At 45.1% G+C, this 22,758-nt stretch overlaps 1 protein-coding gene across 1 annotated transcript in view; it reads left to right on the top strand.

Moving 5' to 3' along the window:
* Positions 1–15,028: 15,028 nt before the first annotated feature.
* efr3a (EFR3 homolog A (S. cerevisiae)) overlaps positions 15,029–22,758 on the top strand; it is a gene marked incomplete at its 3' end in the record, with an annotated part of 130,557 nt that continues 122,827 nt past the window's right edge. Inside the window, exons 1-2 of the mRNA XM_034104938.1 lie at positions 15,029–15,122; positions 15,377–15,452. Coding sequence (XP_033960829.1) covers positions 15,443–15,452 — 10 coding nt within the window. The remainder of the gene's footprint in view (positions 15,123–15,376; positions 15,453–22,758) is intronic.

Below are 22,758 nucleotides of genomic sequence, written 5' to 3' on the forward strand. Positions count from 1 at the left end.
CCACTTGTCTTTCATCCCTCACCTCTCTCCACTTCTCTTTCATCCCTCGCCTCTCTCCACTTCTCTTTCATCCCTTCACCTCTCTCCACTTGTCTTTCATCCCTTCACCTCTCTCCACTTGTCTTTCATCCCTTCACCTCTCTCCACTTGTCTTTCATCCCTCACCTCTCTCCACTTGTCTTTCATCCCTTCGTTAAGTTCTAACCCTATCTCCTATTCCTTGACCTCTGAGTGAAAGGTCACGGGGTTAAGGGATAGTGGATAGGAGAATTCAAAAGGACTTAGGAGAAGAGACTGCGGTACTTTAGAGAATCGACTGCACTTTCACTATCCGACGTGTTTCTGATGCGCCAGCAGACCTCCTGAATGTGCGTCTGCTGCTGTGGGGTAACCATGGAAACCACAGTTTTCTATACAGCGGACTACAAACATGGATGTTTAATAAGAACGAGGGACTACTGTGAACTCATCTAGAGACTCTGCACCGTGCTCTGATGCTGCTGCTTGGCTTTATGAATGTGGACAACAGAGAAACATATTCTTCAGGACCAACGTTGGAATTGAAATAAAAAAGGAAAGTGAAACTTCTGCTCGTCACCCTCTCCCTCCGGTCCACATTAATACAAATGATCCCAATACGTATGATTGTATGAACTAAAGATCTTAGAATCAATACAGATGTATTTATTATAAACGTTAGTCCTTAACATCTATCACTGTGTATATCACCATTCAGACATCTTTTAGAAGTTGAACAAACCCCACACAGCTCAGTGAAGACTGAAATGTTGACTTTATTTGATCATTTCAGTGAAAACTAACGTTCATATTTCTCTCTTTGATTATAATACTGATGAACGTTCAGAACAAAGCACTTTGGCAACTTACCACCTATGTTTTAAAAAGCTTAATAAGCACCGTAACTTTCATGATATCATTTCTCCGTCATAATCGGTTGTTTCCGTGAACGGCCGACTGTTGAGTGACGGCAAATGCTGCGGCTGCAATGCATTGTGGGGCAGTATTTTCTCCTCTCCTGTCGGTTAGGGAGGTCCAGTGGTTCCTAAGCTAAAGGAGGCTATAAAGGAAGTTTGAAATCTCCTTTCCTATCATTTAGAGAATTGGAACGGCACTTATCATGGCTGCCACTGAGGGCCTTCCGGGTCATTTCACTCCGTTAGGAAGGGTCCTAAGCTAAATGGACTATTGGAACGCAGCCCGGGTCTCTCAACAGGTTGCCCATCACTGTGGCTTTAGCGCAGGTGCCGTGGGAATTGTAGTCCTTTAAAGTGCGTTGACTACAGATGTCACAATTAGGTGGCCTTTCTTATCAAACTAAATACTGGCTCTAACGAGGACTGTCCACGACACTAAACACAACTAAATCTCATCATATGCTCAAAACAGACCAGGGGACAGGAAGTGATCAGATGCTGACTACATTTCTATAGCACTAAATGCAAATATAAGTCGGAAAAGTACGCTTGTTTTTCAGCTTCATCATTTGAAGATGCTTCTTTTTTCTTTGGGTCTGGGAGGAGAGAAACCTGCAAGGTCTGAAAGGGGTGGAGTGTGCTCTGTACGAAGTGTGTTATGTTCCCCTGCGGGGGAACTGTTCTCACTGTAATGCGTCTGTGAAATCAAAGGGATTGTGTTGATGCAGCCGCACCACTGGGGCTCATGGGTGTCTCCTCTGACGAGCCTCTGACGGGCAGATAGTATCAGTGATGCTAAGAGGGGGAATATAAGGGGGGGGGGGGGGGGGGGGCAGTTTCTGTGCGTGTCTTCTTATTACGATTGTCAGACATAGTTGAATTTCGAATCGCCTAAAGCAAAAAACAAATCTACTCCCAGGAAATATTCAAAAACATTTCACTAAAAGAGAAAGACATAATAACTTAAAGGGGACCTATCATGCAAAATGCACTTTGTGATGTCTTCTCTCCATCACCATGTGTCCCCGGTGTCCCCCCGCTGTGTCCCCGCTGTGTCCCCGGTGTGTCCCCGGTGTGTCCCCGGTGTGTCGGGGAACTCACGCAGCGTCAGGAAATAAACCCTCTCTCTTTTCCTCCGTACCCAAATCTCTAAAAACGGGGAACAACGGAGCTGATCCAGATTTGCGTCCGATATGACGTAATATCTGAAACGTGGACCCACGGGCCAATCAGAAAGCTGCTATCAGAAACAATGCCCGACTGTTTTGGACGTAATATGGTCGGTGTTTACATTAGCATCGCTAACACTCAGAGCTAACCTGTGCTGGAGAGCATGTGTGTGAAGAAGCAGGAAGTAGAAAGGAACTCACCTTGTGGTATAACCGGCAAGAGAGAAAGCCTTTGAGCTCCAGACTGTTTCAGATCCTTGATGATCCATGATATGGCATTTCATCACGGCAGCTTTTAGTTTAGACGGTAGCTTCCGGGTCCCGCATGAGCTCAGACCCTCCTCTTTAAAGCTTTATCCCCAAATCAGCACTTTAGAAACAGGAAGTGAAACAGAGGGATATGAGGCATGGCTAGATCTGTTTGGTGTTTGGAGCAAAACACTTCATAGACATGTTTTTATATATTAGTATATATCTGAGAGCTCTGCTGTTGCCTACAAAGAGCCCGATAGCTGACCTTTAAGGGGATTATTCCACTTCACAAATGGTGAGTACAACAAAGCGAGGTTTTTGTATTTGTGTTTGTGGGGTGAAGCTCTGGAACAGTTTGAATGAGGAGCTCGAGGGACGTCCGAACTTAAAACTGATTAAAAAAAGGTATAAGGACGAAGATACAGGGACGGCGCTGTTTAATCATAACTGGGTGTTTACGGTTTCTTTATTTGGTTTGTTATTCTATCTTATTATCATTTACCTCTGTTATTGTTTTTTCGGATGTGTAATTAAGTCAATCGTTTTTTTTATATATAATTTAGAATCAGTAATATTGTTGAATATCAATTTATTTTACACTGCTTACGTTTCTATTGTATAATAATGGGCGGTGGTGGCGAAGTCGATAGGGACTTGGCTTGGCAATTGGAAGGTCACCAGTTCAAGTCCCTGAGCAAGGCACCGTTCCCTACACTGCTCCCCGGGCGCTGTTCAAAATGGCTGCCCACTGCTCCTAACACTAGGATGGGTCAAATGCAGAGAAACAATTTCCCCACGGGGATTAATAAAGTATATCAAAAAAAAAAAAAAAAATCAAAAGAAAATTCTCATGTTAAACGTTTGTATTATTGTTTTACACGTTCAAAATATAAGTAAGCTTTCTTAACGCTAATGTTCTAACAGTCAGCTGACTCAGATCAGGAGAGATATGATACATTATGAAGTGATGTGCCGCGGACTGTACTTAATGTACTCTGATCCGGTTACTGATGTTGAGGCAGATATTTAAGAGCTTTCTTAACGCTAATGTTATAATAGTCAGATTGCTCTGAAGATGGAGGTGATATTCTATTAATGTTCACGTTCACACAGTCGGTGATTTTTGCCGGCCGTCTTTCCTGCAGCGGCAGCTTTTCTGTATTTCCTTTCTCCTGTGATATGACTTGATCGCTTTAAACTCCGCACACTGAGCTCTGATTGGTCAGCAGGCAGTGCTTTCACTGAGTTGAGCTCTTAGCCTGGAACCTAACCTGCTCCCGACACAGAATGCTCTGTTTTTTCTAAGACTAAAATAAACTGCATGCATGGTGTTTGAAAATGACCTCCACAGAGGACAAAGAGGACTTCAGTATCAAAAAGGAAAACCCTTGACATGATAAACGTCTCTCTTTAAGATGTGTTATAATGAAACATTCTCAACCTGCACTCGACTTTTCCAGGGATTGAGTTTCTCCCTCTCTCCGTCATCGACTCACGAAACGTAACGTCTGATCCTTTTAATGCCGGCATCACTTCAAATGCAATCTATCAGGCCCTTCAAGAGCACCGACCGCACGGCCCTCAGAGCGTCTGCTCAACACGACGTCGAATACGCCTGGCAGAGAATACTCGAGTCACATGTTGAACCGGAGCGGAAACGTGCTGATGCTGAGAGGCAAGGTCACCACAAGGTCACCGCAAGGTCACCGCAAAGTGCACATGGGATTGGTTGAACAAAAGTTTTCTTTTACAATATTATTACATTTTGGTAATGGACTTTGACAAACTAGTATTGACCCGACAGGTTGTCTTTCCTAGAAACAATCTGAAAAAGAGGCGTTGTCTTATATTCGGAGACTTTTCGATGTAATTACAGTCACAGCAACAGGTGGCGCCAAACGACACCGTCTTATACGGTAACAGCAACCGGTGGAGAGACAGAGGTAAAGATGGAGAGACAGAGACCAACTCCAACACAGTTAACAAACAAGAGAGGAGAAGTTACCATCCAATCTTTTATTTTTCAAATACAATTATTTTCTTTATAAAACAATATTTGGTCTTCAAAAAGGTATTTTCCAAAAATGGCTCTTGGGAAAGAGGGGTCGTCTTATACTCGGGTCGATACGGTACTTTTCTCTCAGTTAACTATGGAGTTAGTAGCTCTAAAGTCTTCTGGCATGTTAGCATGCTAGCTAGCTAATAGTGATAATTGAGTAACGTTGAACATTAGATGCTTCATGCTTGACGAGCAAGCACATTGCAACACGAGTGGTAACTTTGTTCACAGATCTGTTTCTGTATGTCAGTGTAGCGTTAAAGCCAGGCGGGGTTGGCTAGCGAGAGAGAGAGAGAGAGAGAGAGAGAGAGAGAGAGAGAGAGAGAGAGAGAGAGAGAGAGAGAGAGAGAGACACCATGCAGTCTCTGAGAAGGTTCAAATGGCGCGGTAATGTTAGCAGAAGATGGTCCGAGAGAGCAGACAGCTGTGTCCTCGGCGTCTCCAGAGCGAAGGGAAGGGCGAGGACACACATCAACCGTTTACGTCCTCCGTGGGCTCCTCCTTGGGTGCCGGTCGGCGCTGTAGGGCCTCCCTCCTCCTCCGATCTTCAATGTGCGCATAAGACAGGATTCAGACATTCAATATATAACTAAATATATTGTCTTTCATGACTTTTCCTTTATTGTATTTTAAACGCTGTAATTCAATACTTTAAAAACACTGGAAATACTTTACGACAGTTATAATTCAAGGTAGTCCCGGATGTTGTCATATGCCACCCACGTCTGTAAACAAAAGGTGTTCAAATAAACTAGCTAGCTTAGATGGCTGAGTAAAAGCAGTTACAGTTCAGACCAGACAAGTGATCAGTCAAAACTACCCAGCTTGACCTGGCGAAACCGCAGATACGCTTCCCAGTTCACTCGCCAGCCGGTGAGTAAGGAAACAACATTCAGATTCCTTATCGACGCACTTGTCCCGGCGAGCAAGATCACCAGATGAAGGACATCTTTGTCTCCTTCGCTGTAGATTAACCAGTCGCATTAAAGCATGGTGGAAATGGCTAGCTAGCCAGTGAGCCAGCTGCTGAACGAGCTATGCACTCCCAGCTGGACGATCACCAGCTCTTGCATTGTGCCAGTAACGTTATTATCTCATAACTCTCACAGTTCATACGTCCATGTGTCTTACGGCCCGTCCACACTACAGCGTCGAAAACTCCAATCTGCCCATTCACTTTCAATGGGGTGACGTCACGTTGCCTCGCTTTTTCGCCGAACTGAATTGTGGGTAGCAGAGCGGTCCGTCTCCGGCGTCAGAAGTTGAACAATGTTCAACTTCTGACGCCGGAGACGCCGGAGATGCCGGAGTAGCCAGCGCCAGCCAATCAAATCCCGTTTCTGAACATCTGACAGCTGAAGCCGTAGCCAATCAAACCGCGTCTAAGCTGGGAGAGATATCCCGCCGTTCATTTCTATATTTCAAAAAAAGTTGGAGGAGAAACTAACTATCGCCGTAGCAACCACCCGGTTTTGTATGACCAGACCCTCTTCACCTACCGGGATACAAACCGGAGGAACCAGCATGGAGGGAGGGGGCAGAGGCAGTGGGTGAAACTGGTAGGGTTTCGCCTGTTTGGGGAGTTTATATATATATATGTATATATATATATATATATTGCTCCCATAAAATCCCCGGGGGTTTTTGCTTTGTATGTCGGGGGCGGGAGATTCATGTGATTGGTTGTTGGTCGCGTTGCTTGAATAAAATCCCCAAGCTCCAGACACGCCCAGCTTTTTTTGAAGCTGTAGTGTGGACGCTCCGTTAATGTTAGATGTACACACTGTAGACAGCAGATGACACGTTGAGGCTTCCTGAGCCCGTGAGGTTAACCCTGAATGCAACACGTGCCAACACGCCGACACCTCGCCAAGTGTTAACTTCTGTTTCCCTGCCTCCGTTACACGTCTATATCCGGATCAGTTCATCATCACTTCAGCAACCTGCGCACTCTTAGAACAAACCCTGGGAGGCGTCGGAGACTCCTCTCAATGCCACTTTCTTTAAGTGTGAACACGGAAAGTAATGTGCTGCTTTGTCTTCTGTCTGTAGCAGTGGTTCTCAAAGTGGGGGGCGCGACCCCCCTGGGGGGCGCAGAGGCATGCCAGGGGGGGCGCTTAAAAAATCAGTCATTTGAACAATTATTGATTCGAAAATAATATGATGCAGTACTATTACGTCTGGGTCTCTGTGTTTCATTAAAGCTCGGCTGTGTGTGTGTGTGTGTGTGTGTGTGTGTGTGTGTGTGTGTGTGTGTGTGTGTGTGTGTGTGTGTGTGTGTGTGTGTGTGTGTGTGTGTGTGTGTGTGTGTGTGTGTGTGTGTGGTGTGTGTGTGTGTGTGTGTTGTGTGTGTGTGTGTGTGTGTGTGTGTGTGTGTGTGTGTGTGTGTGTGTGTGTGTGTGTGTGTGTGTGTGTGTGTGTATCTGCGTGGGGAGTGTTGCAGCAGAACATTCCTCTGTAGCGCCCGGTACCTTCATGGGAAACCCTAAATGTTTGAGCACCCTCTATGAAACGTCAAGCTACCCCACAGCACCCCAAAATAAATCTCTGGCGCCGCCACTGAGCCTGACTATTTGTGTTGGGGGGCCCGACTTTTTTTTTTCTCCAAAGGGGGGGGCCAGTTTGAGAACCGCTGCTCTACACGGAGAGTACAGCAAGTTATCACATAAGCTCTGAATAAAGAACATTTACTTTGTTTTGCTTTGGTGGAAAGTACATTTACTCAAGTACAGTACTACATAATTGTGACTCATTTACTTGAGTATTTCCACTTCATACTTTTACTAATTTCAGAGAGAAATATTGTACGTTTTCCGCCAATAAAACGATTCAACACTCAAAGTTACTTTTTACTGAAACACACAATATGATGCAGTAATCGAGACAGTATTTTACAGCATAAATATCTTAAATTAGCTTGAAATTGACAAACAACAAATACTTGATAATGTATTTCTATGTGATACAAATATTATATCCTATAATAATAGAGAGAGATATTGAGAATATTTATAATACTTTAAGTACATTTATAGCTTCTTTTAACATTTTGAATTCAGGACTTTTACTTTGCATGAAGTATTTTCACACCCTAGTATTTGTTCCTGTTCTCGAACCAAAGATCTGAGTACTCCTTCCACAACAACATGCTTTTAGAATTACATTTATAGATACATTAGGGTTCCAAGTGTGTTACGCAGCCGCCTGCGTGTCACATCCTCCAAAGAGGTAATCAACTATAAATAGAAGTGGATGTTCTGACAACATGTTGTGCTGTAAGAACATCAGCAGGAGAGGACTCTTTAAAGTAGAGACACTACATACTGATATACACCGGAACATCAGCAGGAGAGGACTTTTTAAAGTAGAGACACTACATACTGATATACACCTGAACATCAGCAGGAGAGGACTCTTTAAAGTAGAGACACTACACACTGATGTACACCTGAACATCAGCAGGCGAGGACTCTTTAAAGTAGAGACACTACATACTGATATACACCTGAACATCAGAGGGAGAGGACTCTTTAAAGTAGAGACACTACATACTGATATACACCTGAACATCAGCAGGAGAGGACTCTTTAAAGTAGAGACACTACATACTGATATACACCTGAACATCAGCAGGAGAGGACTCTTTAAAGTAGAGACACTACATACTGATGTACACCTGAACATCAGCAGGAGAGGACTCTTTAAAGTAGAGACACTACATACTGATATACACCTGAACATCAGCAGGAGAGGACTCTTTAAAGTAGAGACACTACATACTGATGTACACCTGAACATCAGCAGGAGAGGACTCTTTAAAGTAGAGACACTACATACTGATATACACCTGAACATCAGCAGGAGAGGACTCTTTAAAGTAGAGACACTACATACTGATATTCACCGGAACATCAGCAGGAGAGGACTCTTTAAAGTAGAGACTCTACATACTGATATACACCTGAACATCAGCAGGAGAGGACTCTTTAAAGTAGAGACGCTACATACTGATATACACCTGAACATCAGCAGGAGAGGACTTTTTAAAGTAGAGACACTACATACTGATATACACCTGAACATCAGCAGGAGAGGACTTTTTAAAGTAGAGACACTACATACTGATATACACCTGAACATCAGCAGGAGAGGACTCTTTAAAGTAGAGACACTACATACTGATATTCACCGGAACATCAGCAGGAGAGGACTCTTTAAAGTAGAGACTCTACATACTGATATACACCTGAACATCAGCAGGAGAGGACTCTTTAAAGTAGAGATGCTACATACTGATATACACCTGAACATCAGCAGGAGAGGACTCTTTAAAGTAGAGACACTACATACTGATATACACCTGAACATCAGCAGGAGAGGACTCTTTAAAGTAGAGACACTACATACTGATATACACCTGAACATCAGCAGGAGAGGACTCTTTAAAGTAGAGACACTACATACTGATATACACCTGAACATCAGCAGGAGAGGACTCTTTAAAGTAGAGACACTACATACTGATATACACCTGAACATCAGCAGGAGAGGACTCTTTAAAGTAGAGACACTACATACTGATATACACCTGAACATCAGCAGGAGAGGACTCTTTAAAGTAGAGACACTACATACTGATATACACCTGAACATCAGCAGGAGAGGACTCTTTAAAGTAGAGACACTATTTACCTCCTTGTGTCTCTTAACCTGATAACATTTTATATTTTGCTGCAAGTATCTTTTAAAGTTCTTAACAAATAATCTGAGGAGTATTCTTAAGGCGTGTTTGCTACCAGCCACAGAAAGCTAAGTGACGAGTTATTCAGTATTTACTGTAAAACATAATTGAAAGCCTTTTTCTATTTCTGATTAGATTTATCGACGGACTGAAAGCTTTGGATCGACTTCCAGAACAAACTTGAGAGTTCAACAGAAAACACTCCTTCGATTCAAACCGAGTCTTTATTCTGAAAACAAATCATGCTGCTTGATACAATAGCTGCTAATGGTGTGTGTGTGTGTGTGTGTGTGTGTGTGTGTGTGTGTGTGTGTGTGTGTGTGTGTGTGTGTGTGGTGTGTGTGTGTGTGTGTGTGTGTGTGTGTGTGTGTGTGTGTGTGTGTGTGTGTGTGTGTGTGTGTGTGTGTGTGTGTGTGTGTGTGTGTGTGTGTGTGTGTGTGTGTGTGTGTGTGTGTGTTGATACACACAGGGTTCACACAGGGAGACCGTTTTCAAATGTCAAGTGTTTGTGACTAAATGTCAACCAGCTCAGCGAGGGGAAATCAAAGGGCTCTTTAGCGCCGGGTAGGAAAACGACTGAGAAAGAATTCAAAAGAAAAAGGAGGAAGAAATGTAAGTCATTGATTTCTGTTTTACCCCAACTCAAACATGTCTGAAAGCCCCGCGTGAGGTACGCAAAGAAAGCAGGCTCACTGTACTCGCGTTTGAAATCAGCTGGAGGAAGATCTGCGGTATTGACGAACTGTCGCCATTATTTCTCTTGTCTAAGAAGTAGAAAGTACAGGTATTTCAGTTCCACATGTGAGAAGTAGAAAGTACAGGTATTTCAGTTCCACATGTGAGAAGTAGAAAGTACAGGTATTTGGGTTCAACATGTAAGAAGTAGAAAGTACAGGTATTTGAGTTCAACATGTAAGAAGTAGAAAGTACAGGTATTTGAGTTCAACATGAGAGAAGTAGAAAGTACATGTATTTGAGTTCAACATGTAAGAAGTAGAAAGTACAGGTATTTGAGTTCAACATGTAAGAAGTAGAAAGTACAGGTATTTGAGTTCAACATGTAAGAAGTAGAAAGTACAGGTATTTGTGTTCAACATGTAAGAAGTAGAAAGTACAGGTATTTGAGTTCAACATGTAAGAAGTAGAAAGTACAGGTATTTGTGTTCAACATGTGAGAAGTAGAAAGTACAGGTATTTGAGTTCAACATGAGAGAAGTAGAAAGTACATGTATTTGAGTTCAACATGTAAGAAGTAGAAAGTACAGGTATTTGAGTTCAACATGTAAGAAGTAGAAAGTACAGGTATTTGGGTTCAACGTGTAAGAAGTAGAAAGTACAGGTATTTGAGTTCAACATGTAAGAAGTAGAAAGTACAGGTATTTGAGTTCAACATGAGAGAAGTAGAAAGTACAGGTATTTGGGTTCAACATGTAAGAAGTAGAAAGTACAGGTATTTGGGTTCAACGTGTAAGAAGTAGAAAGTACAGGTATTTGAGTTCAACATGAGAGAAGTAGAAAGTACAGGTATTTGTGTTCAACATGAGAGAAGTAGAAAGTACAGGTATTTGTGTTCAACATGTGAGAAGTAGAAAGTACAGGTATTTGAGTTCAACATGAGAGAAGTAGAAAGTACAGGTATTTGAGTTCAACATGTAAGAAGTCAACGTAAAAAGTCGTCAGAAAAATAAGTAGTTGAGTAAAGTACTGATACCAGAAAGATGTACTTAGGTACAGTAACAAAGTATTTGTACTCCACTACTTCCCACCTCTGCAGGTGTGTGTGTGTGTGTGTGTGTGTGTGTGTGTGTGTGTGTGTGTGTGTGTGTGTGTGTGTGTGTGTGTGTGTGTGTGTGTGTGTGTGTGTGTGTGTGTGTGTGTGTGTGTGTGTGTGTGTGTGTGTGTGTGTGTGTGTGTGTGTGTGTGTGTGTGTGTGTGTGTGTGTGTGTGTGTGTGTGTGTGTGTGTTTTGTACAAAGGAATGATTTGTTTAAAACAAAGAATGAAATATCACGGATGCTGAAGACGATGACCTGCACTTTCATTTAACGAGCATTGTTTGCTCGAGATCTTCTTGCTCCTTTTGAACAAGACGGAATCTATTTCAGAATTTATTTAGTATTTTTATTATTAACCTTTTTTATTTTGCTTCTCTTTGTTATTGTTATCATTATTACTTGACTAAAACAACATAATGAAATGAATAATGAAATACACAGGGTCGTTGTATTTGTCGTGGTGCTGCTGTCGGTGATTTCTCTGAGCGGACCATCTGTGAGCTCAAAGCCTTTAATCAGCTCCAAAGTCCTTCAGAGCTTAAAAAGCACAAGCAGCAAACTTTCACACACATTTCCCCCTCAGCACATTCTCCTGTGCTCGCCTTTGGTTTGCTTCATACCCTAACTGTGCAATGAGGGAACACAGGGATGTGAGCCTTTTCAGACCATTGACATGCACTAAAACCTATAGAACTCACTCCAGGAGAGGGAAAAGCACGACAGGGCCTCTCATAAGTATTCAACAGGGTGTTTTCGAACGATTACTGCATTCACATACACACATTCAACATTAGCATCACTCCAGTCACATGCGTTCATCACATGGCAATACTTATGTCGATGTATATGCTGTATAATGTTTGTATCATTGTTATGCTATGACGTTTGTATTTAGGCTGCAGCCACACGGAGACGAAACGGGTCGAATCCGCTACAGTTCTCTATCTTATAGACCAGGGGTTCTCAGAGTGCGGCCCGCGGGCCATTGGCGGCCCTCGGAAATGTTTCTGACTATCGCGGGATAGTTAACGTGACACGCTGAAATGCATGCGTTATATTTTAATCCTCCGTGGTTGTATCTAGTAAGAATTAGAATGGAATTTAAGAATGGTGAAACTGCGCCCCCTGGGTTGTCATTCCTAAATTATGAATGACAGCTTGTGGAAAGTTTGCTATGCTACTGGTTGCATGGCAACTAGGCATCTCGCGAGTTGCGGTAATTGGTTAGTACAATAAAGAAAGGATTTGTTTTGGAATTATTTTAGGATTCCGTTTTTTCTTGGGCGGCCCTCAATCCAATATTGGGTACCTACATTGGCCCTCACTCATCAAAACTTTGAGAACCCCTGTTATAGACGGTTCGGCCGCACGAGGCCGACAGGGAAACGCAGATGGTATGGTCTGTAGCATGTTCAGTAGCATGGTATGTAGCATGGTCTGTAGCATGGTCTGTAGCATGGTCTGTAGCATGGTATGTAGCATGGTCTGTAGCATGGTCAGTAGCATGGTCTGTAGCATGGTCTGTAGCATGGTCTGTAGCATGGTCTGTAGCATGGTATGTAGCATGGTCTGTAGCATGGTCAGTAGCATGGTCTGTAGCATGGTCTGTAGCATGGTCTGTAGCATGGTCAGTAGCATGGTATGTAGCATGGTCTGTAGCATGTTCAGTAGCATGGTCTGTAGCATGGTCAGTAGCATGGTCAGTAGCATGGTCAGTAGCATGGTCTGTAGCATGGTCAGTAGCATGGTCTGTAGCATGGTATGTAGCATGGTCTGTAGCGTGGTCAGTAGCATGGTCTGTAGCGTGGTCAGTAGCATGGTCTGTAGCATGGTCTGTAGCATGGTCTGTAGCATGGTCAGTAGCATGGTATGTAGCATGATCTGTAGCATGTTCAGTAGCATGGTCTGTAGCATGGTCAGTAGCATGGTCAGTAGCATGGTCAGTAGCATGGTCAGTAGCATGGTCTGTAGCATGGTCTGTAGCATGGTCAGTAGCATGGTCAGTAGCATGGTCTGTAGCATGGTCAGTAGCATGGTCTGTAGCATGTTCAGTAGCATGGTCAGTAGCATGGTCTGTAGCATGGTCTGTGGCATGGTCTGTGGCATGTTCAGTAGCATGTTCAGTAGCATGGTCAGTAGCATGGTCTGTAGCATGGTCTGTAGCATGGTCAGTAGCATGGTCTGTAGCATGGTCAGTAGCATGGTCTGTAGCATGGTCAGTAGCATGGTCTGTAGCATGTTCAGTAGCATGGTCAGTAGCATGGTCAGTAGCATGGTCTGTAGCATGGTCAGTAGCATGGTCTGTAGCATGGTCAGTAGCATGGTCAGTAGCATGGTCTGTAGCATGTTCAGTAGCATGGTCAGTAGCATGGTCTGTAGCATGGTCTGTAGCATGGTCTGTGGCATGGTCTGTAGCATGTTCAGTAGCATGGTCAGTAGCATGGTCTGTAGCATGGTCTGTAGCATGGTCTGTGGCATGTTCAGTAGCATGTTCAGTAGCATGTTCAGTAGCATGGTCAGTAGCATGGTCAGTAGCATGGTCTGTAGCATGGTCAGTAGCATGGTCTGTAGCATGGTCAGTAGCATGGTCTGTAGCATGGTCAGTAGCATGGTCAGTAGCATGGTCAGTAGCATGGTCTGTAGCATGGTCTGTAGCATGGTCTGTAGCATGGTCTGTAGCATGGTCAGTAGCATGGTCAGTAGCATGCTACAGACCATGCTACTGAGCATGCTACAGATGTTAGTGCAAAATCTAAAGCTCCTCGACCACAACCATCAGCAACAAGTGGACCTGGAGAACTACATGAACTACATGTTGCTAAATCCACCGAGGAGAATAAAGAGAAGGGCAACCATGGCAACCATGCACAGGGGTCTTCTTCGCTGCTTTTGGTGTATTTCGTGGCGGAAGTACAGCGCCACTTACAGGCCCGGCATATGTACTACAGCGTCTCCAGCGGGTCGAGCGGTCTCGTGTGGACGGACACATTTCTTGAGCCGATCCGTGTGGACGGAAGACTTTTTTGATATTGAATTCGGTTCGTTCTCGTCTCCGTGTGGCTCCAGCCTTGTTTGCTTTGTACAGCTCTTTGAGGCATTTCTTGTGATTTGGGGATATAGTACATTTTGATTTGATTTGATACAAAACAATTACATTACATACGTCATGAGTCCGGACAGATTGAGCTCCAGGTTCTGAACTGAGAGGAGGTTCTGGTGAGATGGACCCATCGAACTACAACAGAACCCTCAGAGCTGAGTTTATGGTTTGGTATGAGAAGAATATTAATGTTTTCCGACAAAAACATAGATTAATGAAAACAATAAAATATTAAAATAGAATACATAGATACCCATTTTACAAAGATATTAATTTATAGAGGCTAAACAATGTAATTAAATACAATACAATTAAATAAGGGTAATCAACCCCAAATTACAAAAAGAGAAAGGCTATTAAATCAAAAATAAATTAAAGGTCAGTTTGCCCAAATTACAAACATTAGGAATTAATGGAGACTAATAAAAAAAAGAAAAATAATTTAAAAAAAAAGAAAGAAAAGAAGATTTGGTTCCCCAAATTACAAAAATAAATAATATTGAACAGGGTCAATAAATAAGATAAACAAATGATTGGTTACTCTAAAAAAATAAAAGAATGCCAGTTACTCAAAAATAATAACTGATAGATGCAGATCTATAAATAAATACATAAATAAATCAAGTAAAAGAAAGATTGCTTCCCTCAAATTATGAATACAAACATGTTTTGATACCAGTCTGTCTGTCTGTGTGTCTGTCTGTCTGTCTGTCTGTCTGTCTGTCTGTCTGTGTGTGTGTGTGTGTGTGTGTGTGTGTGTGTGTGTGTGTGTGTGTCTGTCTGTCTGTCTGTGTGTGTGTCTGTCTGTGTGTCTGTGTGTCTGTCTAACAAAAGTGTATGCATATATATATGTGTGTGTGCATTTACTCCTCACTAACACCTCACCTGTATACAGTAATAAGCTGCACCACATTAGCACACCTTGCTATAATTAGCCGGCGGTCCCTGAAGGCAGCACCGCAAGGGGAGTTCCTGCTTCACTTCCGCGTTATGTGCGTGTGAATGTGCGTGCGTGTGTGTGTGACCGTAAAGCAGGAGGCTCTGCAGTAAGTAACCAGCTAATCCTCCTGCTGCTGCTGTGTTTACCTGCAGGTATGTGCATGTCACCCTTCAAACTGTGCATTTAAATGTCTCTTTAACGTCCCCTGAACGCACCGCAGTGTTTCCGGACGTTAGAAAGGTGTTAGCTTCAGATGCTAACTCCTGCAGTGTTTACAGTGCTGATGCTAATTCCGATGTATATCTCTGTGTGTGTGTGTGTGTGTGTGTGTGTGTGTGTGTGGTGACCTAAAGCGGCTGTTTGAGGGGGGGTTTCTGATGTTAAAGGCTCTTTATTCCGACTCCAGGTGAAGAGAGAGCAGGGGGAGCTGCATGGAGGACAACTGACCAGAAGACCAGACATTAGCACCAGGATGCCAGCCGGTAAGAGTGTGTGTGTGTGTGTGTGTGTGTGTGTGTGTGTGTGTGTGTGTGTGTGTGTGTGTGTGTGTGTGTGTGTGTGTGTGTGTGTGTGTGTGTGTGTGTGTGTGTGTGTGTGTGACATTGACAGTGTGTGTTGGAGAAATACCATTACATATGATGTGGATGTGGTGCGTTTACTGTCACGTTTTTCCCAAATTTGAAGAGCTGATGTGAGGGTTAAAGTTTGAAAAAAAGTCCAATGTTGTGTTCACTGTCACTGTTTGAGTGTGTGTGAATCGTGGATAAATAACCATACACATCAGTGTGCATGTGGTGCGTGTACTGTCACTGTTCTGGCTAATAACTAAAGCAGTTACAGTTAAAAAAGCTTTCTCTGTCACTGTGTGAGAAATACCTCGACTCATCAGTGTGCATGTGGTGCGTTCACCGGCACTGTTGTGGCTATCTTTTGAAACAGTCAAAGTTCAAATGAGTGCAGTGATGTGTTCACTGTCATTGTGTGCGTGAGAAACTGACAGTGTGTGTGTGTGAGAGAAACTGACAGTGTGTGTGTGTTGACATGTTGGAGAAATAACCCTAGATATCAGTATGGATGTGGTGCGTTTACTGTCATAGTTTCGCTAATTTTTTTTAAACAGTGCAATGATGCGTTCACTGCCACTGTGTGTGTGTTGGACATTGTCATGTTGGAGAAATAACCCTACACTTCAATGTGCACGTGGTGCGTTTAATGTCATGGTTTTGGCTAATTTCTAGAACAGTTGAAGTGCAGTGATGCGTTCACGGTCACTGCTCGTGTACTTATATCAACGTGGAGCCAATGTCTGATTCTGAAGGTACAGTTCTGCTTTTTAAGTTGTATATGAATTGGACATTATATGTTTATTAGCGCATCCTTTCAGGCCCGTCACCCTTTGACAGTTTACAGACAACAATTAAAGCAATTTGTGACTCAGTCGGTGATTAATATGATTATTAGCGGCATCAACAGGACTAACCGGATGTCGTGCTGCGTTCAGGTGTGTCTGTGATGGTGTGTACTGTGAACACATGCCTCAGCAGAATTCTTTTTGCCGTTGTCATCAAACACTTCCATTGTGTGCACACAGAGGGAAGGTCAGGGCTTTGTTGGCCCTGCTGTCAGGTTGCCTGGAGACAGGTGCACTCGGGTGTGGCCGAATGAGAGGCTTCGTCATAAACTGTAGGAAATATCACGACTGACGGGTTGTAAAATATACCGATGATTATCAAACATGTCATAATCATCAATCTCTCATTTCCCAACATGCATTGCAGCAAAGCAGCACTCCTCCCTCTTGTTGCTCCTTAGTTTTAACACTTTATTTAACAATCATCATTTTGTGTTTCCAAAATTGAAATTAAGTTGATTGGCTTTGAAAGATTGACTTTTAAAATGTGTGTGTGTGTGTGTGTGTGTGCGTGTGTGTGTGTGTGTGTGTGTGTGTGTGCATGAGAGGGGTGGGATCTGGAGCATTCGACCAATCACAGACATGGAGAAGCCACTGACAGCGCAGCGTCATACTTCCTGAATGAAAACTCTAATATTAGACTCATGAAGAAGTTAAACTTGACTTGAACACTTGATCAGGATCAAAGCCTCAGAGCTGCAGCTGCAAGGTGAACACAGCTGGAGCAGAGCAAGTGTTGGAATGCGTCCATCAGCAGGTTCATGATATCACGGCCCGTCTAACACACCGTCTGACTCTCATCACCTCTGACTCAGAGTCTCCTCAACTCAACGTGTTGCTGACATAATGCTTCCTCCAGTCTGTGGCGCTGTGAGTGCTGCACGGCCAGACACGCTCAGGGACTCGGATCAGAGACATGTGATACATCATGAAGTGATGTGCCGCGGACTGTACTCAGTGTACTCTGATCCGGGTACTGATGCTGACTGGACTTAGTGTACTCTGATCCGGGTACTGATGCTGACTGGACTTAGTGTACTCTGATTCGGGTACTGATGCTGACTGTACTTAGTGTACTCTGATCCGGGTACTGATGCTGACTGGACTTAGTGTACTCTGATTCGGGTACTGATGCTGACTGTACTTAGTGTACTCTGATCCGGGTCCTGATGCTGACTGGACTCAGTGTACTCTGATCCGGGTACTGATGCTGACTGGACTTAGTGTACTCTGATCCGGGTACTGATGCTGACTGGACTTAGTGTGCTCTGATCCGGGTACTGATGCTGACTGGACTTAGTGTACTCTGATCCGGGTACTGATGCTGACTGGACTTAGTGTACTCTGATCCGGGTACTGATGCTGACTGGACTTAGTGTACTCTGATCCGGGTACTGATGCTGACTGGACTTAGTGTGCTCTGATCCGGGTACTGATGCTGACTGGACTCAGTGTACTCTGATCCGGGTACTGATGCTGACTGGACTCAGTGTACTCTGATCCGGGTCCTGATGCTGACTGGACTTAGTGTACTCTGATCCGGGTACTGATGCTGACTGTACTCACTGTACTCTGATCCGGGTACTGATGCTGACTGGACTTAGTGTGCTCTGATCCGGGTACTGATGCTGACTGGACTTAGTGTGCTCTGATCCGGGTTCTGATGCTGACTGGACTCAGTGTACTCTGATCCGGGTACTGATGCTGACTGGACTTAGTGTACTCTGATCCGGGTACTGATGCTGACTGGACTTAGTGTACTCTGATCCGGGTACTGATGCTGACTGGACTTGGTGTACTCTGATCCGGGTACTGATGCTGACTGGACTTGGTGTGCTCTGATCCGGGTACTGATGCTGACTGGACTCAGTGTACTCTGATCCGGGTACTGATGCTGACTGGACTTAGTGTACTCTGATCCGGGTCCTGATGCTGACTGGACTTAGTGTACTCTGATCCGGGTACTGATGCTGACTGTACTCACTGTACTCTGATCCGGGTACTGATGCTGACTGGACTCAGTGTACTCTGATCCGGGTACTGATGCTGACTGGACTCAGTGTACTCTGATCCGGGTACTGATGCTGACTGGACTCAGTGTACTCTGATCCGGGTACTGATGCTGACTGGACTTAGTGTACTCTGATCCGGGTACTGATGCTGACTGGACTTAGTGTACTCTGATCCGGGTCCTGATGCTGACTGGACTTAGTGTGCTCTGATCCGGGTACTGATGCTGACTGGACTTAGTGTACTCTGATCCGGGTACTGATGCTGACTGGACTTAGTGTACTCTGATCCGGGTACTGATGCTGACTGGACTCAGTGTACTCTGATCCGGGTTCTGATGCTGACTGGACTTAGTGTACTCTGATCCGGGTACTGATGCTGACTGGACTTAGTGTACTCTGATCCGGGTACTGATGCTGACTGGACTTAGTGTACTCTGATCCGGGTACTGATGCTGACTGGACTTAGTGTACTCTGATCCGGGTACTGATGCTGACTGGACTCAGTGTCCTCTGATCCGGGTACTGATGCTGACTGGACTCAGTGTACTCTGATCCGGGTACTGATGCTGACTGGACTTAGTGTACTCTGATCCGGGTACTGATGCTGACTGGACTTAGTGTACTCTGATCCGGGTACTGATGCTGACTGGACTTAGTGTGCTCTGATCCGGGTACTGATGCTGACTGGACTTAGTGTGCTCTGATCCGGGTACTGATGCTGACTGGACTTAGTGTACTCTGATCCGGGTACTGATGCTGACTGGACTTAGTGTGCTCTGATCCGGGTACTGATGCTGACTGGACTTAGTGTACTCTGATCCGGGTACTGATGCTGACTGGACTCAGTGTACTCTGATCCGGGTACTGATGCTGACTGGACTCAGTGTACTCTGATCCGGGTACTGATGCTGACTGGACTTAGTGTACTCTGATCCGGGTACTGATGCTGACTGGACTTAGTGTACTCTGATCCGGGTACTGATGCGGACTGGACTTAGTGTACTCTGATCCGGGTTCTGATGCTGACTGGACTTAGTGTACTCTGATCCGGGTACTGATGCTGACTGGACTTAGTGTACTCTGATCCGGGTACTGATGCTGACTGGACTTAGTGTATTCTGATCCGGGTACTGATGCTGACTGGACTTAGTGTACTCTGATCCGGGTACTGATGCTGACTGGACTTAGTGTACTCTGATCCGGGTTCTGATGCTGACTGGACTTAGTGTACTCTGATCCGGGTTCTGATGCTGACTGGACTTAGTGTACTCTGATCCGGGTTCTGATGCTGACTGGACTTAGTGTACTTTGATCCGGGTACTGATGCTGACTGGACTCAGTGTACTCTGATCCGGGATCTGATGCTGACTGGACTCAGTGTACTCTGATCCGGGTACTGATGCGGACTGGACTTAGTGTACTCTGATCCGGGTTCTGATGCTGACTGGACTTAGTGTACTCTGATCCGGGTACTGATGCTGACTGGACTCAGTGTACTCTGATCCGGGTTCTGATGCTGACTGGACTTAGTGTACTCTGATCCGGGTTCTGATGCTGACTGGACTTAGTGTGCTCTGATCCGGGTACTGATGCGGACTGGACTTAGTGTACTCTGATCCGGGTACTGATGCGGACTGGACTTAGTGTACTCTGATCCGGGTACTGATGCGGACTGGACTTAGTGTACTCTGATCCGGGTACTGATGCGGACTGGACTTAGTGTACTCTGATCCGGGTACTGATGCGGACTGGACTTAGTGTACTTTGATCCGGGTACTGATGCGGACTGGACTTAGTGTACTCTGATCCGGGTACTGATGCGGACTGGACTTAGTGTACTTTGATCCGGGTACTGATGCTGACTGGACTTAGTGTACTCTGATCCGGGTACTGATGCTGACTGTACTCACTGTACTCTGATCCGGGTACTGATGCTGACTGGACTTAGTGTACTCTGATCCGGGTTCTGATGCTGACTGGACTTAGTGTACTCTGATCCGGGTTCTGATGCTGACTGGACTTAGTGTACTCTGATCCGGGTACTGATGCTGACTGGACTCAGTGTACTCTGATCCGGGTCCTGATGCTGACTGTACTTAGTGTACTCTGATCCGGGTACTGATGCTGACTGGACTTAGTGTACTCTGATCCGGGTACTGATGCTGACTGGACTTAGTGTACTCTGATCCGGGTACTGATGCTGACTGGACTCAGTGTACTCTGATCCGGGTACTGATGCTGACTGGACTTAGTGTACTCTGATCCGGGTACTGATGCTGACTGGACTTAGTGTACTCTGATCCGGGTCCTGATGCTGACTGTACTTAGTGTACTCTGATCCGGGTACTGATGCTGACTGGACTTAGTGTACTCTGATCCGGGTACTGATGCTGACTGGACTTAGTGTACTCTGATCCGGGTACTGATGCTGACTGGACTTAGTGTACTCTGATCCGGGTACTGATGCTGACTGGACTCAGTGTACTCTGATCCGGGTACTGATGCTGACTGGACTCAGTGTACTCTGATCCGGGTACTGATGCTGACTGGACTTAGTGTACTCTGATCCGGGTACTGATGCGGACTGGACTTAGTGTACTCTGATCCGGGTTCTGATGCTGACTGGACTTAGTGTACTCTGATCCGGGTACTGATGCTGACTGGACTTAGTGTACTCTGATCCGGGTACTGATGCTGACTGGACTTAGTGTACTCTGATCCGGGTTCTGATGCTGACTGGACTTAGTGTACTCTGATCCGGGTTCTGATGCTGACTGGACTTAGTGTACTCTGATCCGGGTTCTGATGCTGACTGGACTTAGTGTACTTTGATCCGGGTACTGATGCTGACTGGACTCAGTGTACTCTGATCCGGGATCTGATGCTGACTGGACTCAGTGTACTCTGATCCGGGTTCTGATGCTGACTGGACTCAGTGTACTCTGATCCGGGTTCTGATGCTGACTGGACTTAGTGTGCTCTGATCCGGGTACTGATGCTGACTGGACTCAGTGTACTCTGATCCGGGTTCTGATGCTGACTGGACTTAGTGTACTCTGATCTGGGTTCTGATGCTGACTGGACTTAGTGTACTCTGATCCGGGTTCTGATGCTGACTGGACTTAGTGTGCTCTGATCCGGGTACTGATGCTGACTGGACTCAGTGTACTCTGATCCGGGTTCTGATGCTGACTGGACTTAGTGTACTCTGATCCGGGTTCTGATGCTGACTGGACTTAGTGTGCTCTGATCCGGGTACTGATGCGGACTGGACTTAGTGTACTCTGATCCGGGTACTGATGCGGACTGGACTTAGTGTACTCTGATCCGGGTACTGATGCGGACTGGACTTAGTGTACTCTGATCCGGGGACTGATGCTGACTGGACTTAGTGTACTCTGATCCGGGTACTGATGCGGACTATACTCACTGTACTCTGATCCGGGTACTGATGCTGACTGGACTTAGTGTACTCTGATCCGGGTTCTGATGCTGACTGGACTTAGTGTACTCTGATCCGGGTACTGATGCTGACTGGACTTAGTGTACTCTGATCCGGGTACTGATGCTGACTGTACTCACTGTTCTCTGATCCGGGTACTGATGCTGACTGGACTTAGTGTACTCTGATCCGGGTACTGATGCGGACTGGACTCAGTGTACTCTGATCCGGGTACTGATGCTGACTGGACTTAGTGTACTCTGATCCGGGTACTGATGCTGACTGGACTTAGTGTACTCTGATCCGGGTACTGATGCTGACTGGACTTACTGTACTCTGATCCGGGTACTGATGCTGACTGGACTTAGTGTACTCTGATCCGGGTACTGATGCGGACTGGACTTAGTGTACTCTGATCCGGGTACTGATGCGGACTGGACTCAGTGTACTCTGATCCGGGTTCTGATGCTGAGGCAGATATTTAAGAGCTTTCTTAGCGCTGATGTTCTAACAGTCAGACTGCTCTGGAGATGGAGGAGATGTTCTGTTCATGTTCTCGTTCACACAGTCGCTGATTTCTGCCGGCCGTCTTTCTGCCGGCCGTCTTTCTGTGTTTCCTTTCTCCTGTGATATGACTTGATCGCTTTAAACTCCGCACACTGAGCTCTGATTGGTCAGCAAGCGGTGCTTTCACTGAGTTGAGCTCTTAGCCTGCAACCTAACCTGGTCCCGACCAGGTTAGTTGCTTAGCATCAGTTACCATGGAGATCTAGCCGCTAAAAAGAGAACCAGCGCCGTAGGACCGGAAAGCCGGAGTTTTCCCTGAAGTTAGCCGCTAAGAGAACATCCTGCTTCGTAGTGCAGACCTCTGCTGTGTGTCGACATGTTGGATATATAACCAATCTCACTGTAAAGGTCTCATG

The sequence above is a fragment of the Pseudochaenichthys georgianus genome, chromosome 17 (genome assembly GCF_902827115.2).
Source record: "Pseudochaenichthys georgianus chromosome 17, fPseGeo1.2, whole genome shotgun sequence".
NCBI lineage: Eukaryota > Metazoa > Chordata > Actinopteri > Perciformes > Channichthyidae > Pseudochaenichthys > Pseudochaenichthys georgianus.